The sequence below is a fragment of the Salvelinus namaycush genome, chromosome 18 (genome assembly GCF_016432855.1).
Source record: "Salvelinus namaycush isolate Seneca chromosome 18, SaNama_1.0, whole genome shotgun sequence".
Lineage (NCBI taxonomy): Eukaryota > Metazoa > Chordata > Actinopteri > Salmoniformes > Salmonidae > Salvelinus > Salvelinus namaycush.
This window is the reverse complement of record NC_052324.1, coordinates 26839245-26844973: the sequence shown is the minus strand read 5'-3', so window position 1 is coordinate 26844973 and position 5729 is coordinate 26839245. Positions and strand designations below refer to the sequence as shown.

The 5729-nt window shown below is 41.3% G+C and overlaps 2 protein-coding genes across 3 annotated transcripts; one reads left to right on the top strand and one right to left on the bottom strand.

Moving 5' to 3' along the window:
• Positions 1-1091: 1091 nt before the first annotated feature.
• LOC120062762 (protein PAXX-like) lies at positions 1092-3185 on the bottom strand. 2 transcript variants are annotated; one of them, XM_039012827.1, is made up of 7 exons: positions 2994-3185; positions 2596-2656; positions 2470-2519; positions 2135-2319; positions 1912-1962; positions 1718-1811; positions 1092-1538 (listed from the first exon to the last, which is right to left on the bottom strand). In XM_039012827.1, the coding sequence occupies exons 1-7, from the start codon at positions 3128-3130 to the stop codon at positions 1490-1492; spliced, it is 627 nt and encodes a 208-aa protein (XP_038868755.1). In that variant the 5' UTR covers positions 3131-3185; the 3' UTR covers positions 1092-1489. The 2 variants fall into 2 exon arrangements, with proteins under 2 accessions (XP_038868755.1, XP_038868756.1); XM_039012828.1 differs by having other exon boundaries at positions 1912-1959.
• A 98-nt stretch (positions 3186-3283) lies between these two features.
• On the top strand, positions 3284-5479 carry LOC120062761 (protein ALP1-like). Its single transcript, XM_039012826.1, has 2 exons — positions 3284-3797; positions 4187-5479. Exons 1-2 carry the CDS (start codon positions 3502-3504, stop codon positions 5085-5087), a joined length of 1197 nt encoding a protein of 398 aa, XP_038868754.1. The 5' UTR covers positions 3284-3501; the 3' UTR covers positions 5088-5479.
• Positions 5480-5729: the final 250 nt, after the last annotated feature.

Below are 5729 nucleotides of genomic sequence, written 5' to 3'. Positions count from 1 at the left end.
TTGAGGGTCGCATGGATTCCACTCAATATCAGCAGATTCTTGGGAATAATGTTGAAGAATCAGTCACAAAGTTGAAGTTACGCTGGCGCTGGATGTTTCAACAAGACAACGACCCAAAACACTGCTCAAAATCTACCCGGGCATTTATGCAGAGGAACAAGTACAATGTTCTGGAATGGCCATCCCAGTCCCCAGACCTGAATATCATTGAGAATCTGTGGGATGATTTGAAGCGGGCTGTCCATGCTCGGCAACCATCAAACCTAACTGAACTGGAGATGTTTTGTAAGGAGGAATGTTCCGAAATACCTTCATCCAGAATCCAGACACTCATTAGAGGCTATGGGAAGCATCTAGAGGCTGTTATTTTAGCAAAAGGAGGCTCTAACAAATATTGATGTGATTTTTTTCTATTGGGGTGCCCAAATTTATGCACCTGTCTAATTTTGTTTTGATGCATATTGCACATTTTCTGTTAATCCAATAAACCTAATTTCACTACTGAAATATTACTGTGTCCATCAGTTATTTGATAGATCAAAATGAAATTGCTGATCCAAACACCCAATTATTTATAAATGGAAATCATGGAAATTGTCAGGGGTGCCCAAACTTTTTCATACGACTGTATGTGTGCATATGAATATAAATGTATATTCATATTTTATGAAAATGTGTCTGTTGACATTATTCTGTTGTAAAACATCTGTTCATATTGTTCTCACGTTACATTGGGTCTTAAAGTAACATTTGGTCTTGTTCCTGATTCTAATGGTGTTTCTGTACTCTGTGCTTCACGTTTGGTGATCTGGATTTTTAAACAAAACAAATAAATCAGGTATCATCAGTTGAGTCGTTTCTATCGTTTTGTTCATAAATGAAATTACGGTATACTTGCTACCTTAAACATTAGGTATTTGGACCAAATAATTTACCGTATATGCACTTTGCTTACAATAAAGTCATGAGAACACTAGTGTGATATATGAATTTCATTTGAGGAGTTTTGACTGACATTATTCAACAGTTCCCCCCACACCATTACAATAATAATAGTTAGAGGCTCTTCATCTATATATACACGAGATACGTTTTTTTTAATTTTTTTAATGAATGTTTATTACAGAAGTCAAGATTAAAATACATTTAAAAACCATGTTTCAAGTTTTCACACAGTGATTGAGGTAATGATCATCATGGTTGTTTTCCAAATGGCACCCTATTCCATAATTAGTGCACTACTTTTGACCTGGGCCCATATGGTCAGAAGTAGAGCACTATATAGGGAATAGTGTCACTTGGGAGACACCTTATGAGTCCTTAAAAAGCAGATTATGTCATCATGTAGACAGCATTAAATAGGTTGATTTTTAAAATGATGTTGCAGTGTCAGTGGAATAAAATAACATTCATGCACTAAATTGTTATATGCAGCAGAAATGTGAGTGATGATGGAAGGCAACTGTGGTCATTTCTCTTTAGCAAATCATCATTGATCATCTTCCTCATCAAATGCCACCCCGGTTGCTGGATGCTTTCTGGAAAAAGGACAGAATAACAACATCAGTTAATTTGTCTCTTTGCAAATGGACCCACAGATGCATGGGAGTATTAACAACTAATATATGTGATATATTCCCTATGTAGTGCACTACTTTTGACCAGGGCCCATGCAATATGAAGGACCATGGGTGCCCTTTAGGGTTCAGACAAGTACCTTCTTGTTCCTGGGTTGATAAGAGAATCTCCTGGAAGACGCTTCTTGACTGCCAGAGTTTGGCCACTCTGCGGTTGTCTCCTTGGCTCAAAATCTGAAAGAGCAAGATTACCATTTACTTTACACCTTTATAGCCATGAGGACGAGCTATGGTCTTATTGTGAAGTAACAATACAAAATAAAACACTGCACACCTGTACTGCGTTTGTGTGGACTCTTTCCAGGACTGAATGGGGCTGGGCCTGCTAGACAGAAACAACACAGCAGAGAACGCTGAGTAAGGAGTGCCGGTGTTGGATCAAATCGTACACATGCAATCTGTACCAGCAACTATCAAGTTCTTGAACTTCCCTAGATCAGAGTCAGTATGATAAGAGAACTCTGTATGTAGAATGAGGGCTCCGTCCCAAACCTTACTTGTATGGTCTAAACGAGTCAGACTGTCTGCCATTCTAAACAGCAGCTCTCTCAGTTTCTCTTTGGCCTCGGGCTGTTTCAGTCTGGACAGAGTCACATTCAGGTCCCCTGGACTGGTGCCTACACAGAGCACTGCACAGCTGTCCTGCATTGATACAGACACACTCCCACTGCCACACGCAGACCTGGGAGAAAATACGAGAGGAATACAAGTAAATGTTCAAGTATTATAAAGACATGGAATGTATAAATGTGTCCAAAAAAGTCAATGATCTTGTAAAGATCTCAAGGAGTACATGAGGTCCTTGGATTAAAATAAAATGGGAAAAACATACCTAATTTTCATGATATAATCCGCTGTTGACTTCAAGGCAAACTTCTGTCTCTGAAAATAATAGTGCGTGTCATTCTGTTATCAAATAATGAAAGGAAATACTACTTGGTTAAATAAGTATACTTACAAACTGGTTCAATGTCTCACCAGTGAAAGCTGTGCTCCACACATCAGAGGCATTTGTCAAACTGGGACAGGAAAACAAGCAAATTATGTTAGCCGTCATGTCACAACAACATCTCTAGCTATCATGTATATGTATTTATCTTACAGGTGGTAATCTTCTAACAATCTTCAGTTGGCACCACTAGTGGCCGCTTTTATACTTGTTGTTAGCCACTAACTAAAACACATCAGCACGAGCTTCTCACCCAAATCGACGAGATATGTAAAAGTAATGTTAGTTTGCTAGCTACATGCCAATAACTAGCTAGCAATTTAGGACAGTTTTCTGTTAACTAGCTAGTTATCGTTGTTAGAAAAGCATGGTTAGATATACGGAAATGACTAGCTATTAACACCCACCCAACATTGAACATCTCCGAATCTTTATGCGTGTAGCATATGAATTTACACTGGTCATTTTTATCTACCACGGTGCAGTAAGACATTTGGGCGAACGGTCGATTTCCATCCATGTTTTGCGTTGGTGTAGGCAGCATGATATGATGTTCAGGAAACCTCCACTGTGCGTGAGTGGTTGCTAGTGCTAGCCCACGTCTCTGTAACACCGTGCAACGGTTCGATGCTGAATGTGTAGCCAGTCAGTGAAGTAGGAGGATCAATCAGGAAGTGTTTGTAGCCGAGCAGCTGCTTCACGTGTATGTTACTTCTTATCTTGTTCTTTTTCAGAATATATGTTGATCTGTAAACAAAGATACCGTATTGTAGTTTGAACTGTGTAGCTAGCTACATCAAATTGTATGAGTGGACTTGGCAGAAAGTAGCAAAATATGAATGTAGATTTTTTTTTTGCACACATTCAGTAAAAAATAATAAATAGTCAAGATAGGCAGAGTAGGCTCTTTCAACAATGAGACCAACGTTGAGGAAGGTGGTCTTGATCGCGCTGTTGGGCCGGGACCAGCCCCGCCGAAAGCGCAGGTCTGTGTGGGTTCAGAGATGGTTCAAGTCCCGAAAGCAGGCAGGGGAGTTCCACCGTCTAATTCAAGAGCTTCGACTGTTTGTAGAGGAATTCCGATGTTACTTTCGTCTGGACCGAAGCCAGTTCGATCACCTACTCCAGATGGTTGGAGCCAGGATCGCCCGGATGGATACCAACTACCGGGAGTCCATCAGCCCAGTTGAACGCCTGGCGATTTGTCTCCGGTAAGCTACATTCTAGTACATTTTTAAAGCCTTTGATACCATAATTGATTGATATTTGATACATTGTTTTTATGTGCAACCTAGCTAGCTAAAGGGCTCTAGTTAATAGTCCCTATTTGACATCAGATGTACTTTTACAGAATGTTCATTGTTCTGTTCATGTTCATAACTTTTCCCAAAGTTGGTTTATAATCCTTTTTTAATTATGCAATGTTACCAAATGAAAAGAAAGGTGCCTTCTGCCCTGATGAAGGCATTGTTAATGATGGTTGATGAGTATTACAATATAATTAGTATAGCATAATAAACAGTAATGAGGTAGCTATATGAGTAGATATAATATGTGGGTGGAATTCAAGTTATACACAATATTTATCATTATATTTTAGATTCTTGGCGACAGGGGACTCCTACAGGACCATAGGATTCAGCTTCCGAGTTGGACGGTCCGCGGTGGCAGGCATTGTCCCCTCTGTGGCACAAGCCATTTGGGACTGTCTGGTTGGTGAATACATGCCTGTCCCCAAGGAGGAAGACTGGAGGGCCATCGCTGCCGAGTTCCTGGAGAGGTGGAATTTCCCCAACTGTCTTGGCTCCATTGATGGGAAACATGTAGTAATCCAGGCTCCACCGTGCTCAGGTTCGCAATTCTACAACTACAAGGGTACATATTCAGTTGTACTCTTGACTGTAGTAGATGGCATCTACTGTTTCCGTGTTGTCGATGTTGGTGCTTACGGCAAGGGAAGTGATGGCGGGACCCTCCAGGACTCTGCCTTTGGCCAGGCACTTCAGGATGGCACCCTGGATATTCTACCACCTGCATCACTCCCTGGGGCTGAAGACCTGGGACCTGTTCCCCACATCTTCGTCGGCGATGAGGCCTTCCCTTTAAGACCCAACCTCATGAGGCCCTACGCTGGACGCCAGCTGCCATTGACAAAGCCTGTAAGGATCTTTAACAAACGACTGTCCAGGGCAAGGTTAGTTGTTGAATGCGCCTTTGGGATTCTGGCAGCCCGATGGAGAATGTATCGGAGAGTGCTTGGTCTCAGCCCCTCAAATGTCGATGCCTGCGTGAAGGCCACATGTGTTCTCCACAACTACCTGCGGAGGTCATTCCAGGGGCCGCTCCGGATGGAGATGGGCACGCCAAATGGTCACCTTCCTGATGTCACCAGGGCAGGTGCCAACAACGCCCCCAGACAGGCACTCCAGGTGAGGGAGAAGCTGACCACCTACTTCTCATCGCCAGCAGGTGAAGTCCCATGGCAGTATGCCGTGGAGTGAAACGGCTCTTTTAAGAGCCCCATAACACAAAGGTTATTTTAAGAACCATCCACCGTTGTCCATAAAATTGCATTTTTTCCCCAGATTACTTTATGTATCATTGTCTCTCTTCATTTGGAAGCTATATTTAAGTGACATTTGGGAGTAAAGACCACACCTTAATAACCCCTTCCCTCTCCCATTAACGTCAGTATTATACACACCTGGCATGGTACATCAGGTGAGCGGGAGCACTAATTAAGGTTATACGACATACAGTTAGTATGATAACAAAGGGAAAGGGTAACCTAGGGTCCATACAAATAGTACAGTTTACCACCATGTTCACTGGCCTGACAAAATACAGGTGGGAAAAAAACGAATTAGGAAGAGAATGTGTTTTTACTTTCATCTTGTCTTAGATCTGCAAAGGTGTAGGGAAGAAATAAGCAGATTAAGTCTAAATTAGATATGAAACAACTGACTATGAAAACATTATAATTTAATAAGTATTCAAGTACAGGAAAGAACATGACAGGTATGTGTGTTGTAAAAATGTTTTAAAAAATTGAACTATTGAAAGAGGTGTGTATGTGTGTGTAAAAAATAAATAAAATGAATGTGTAGCCTGTAATCTGTAAGAGAACAACAAGAGCATGTATT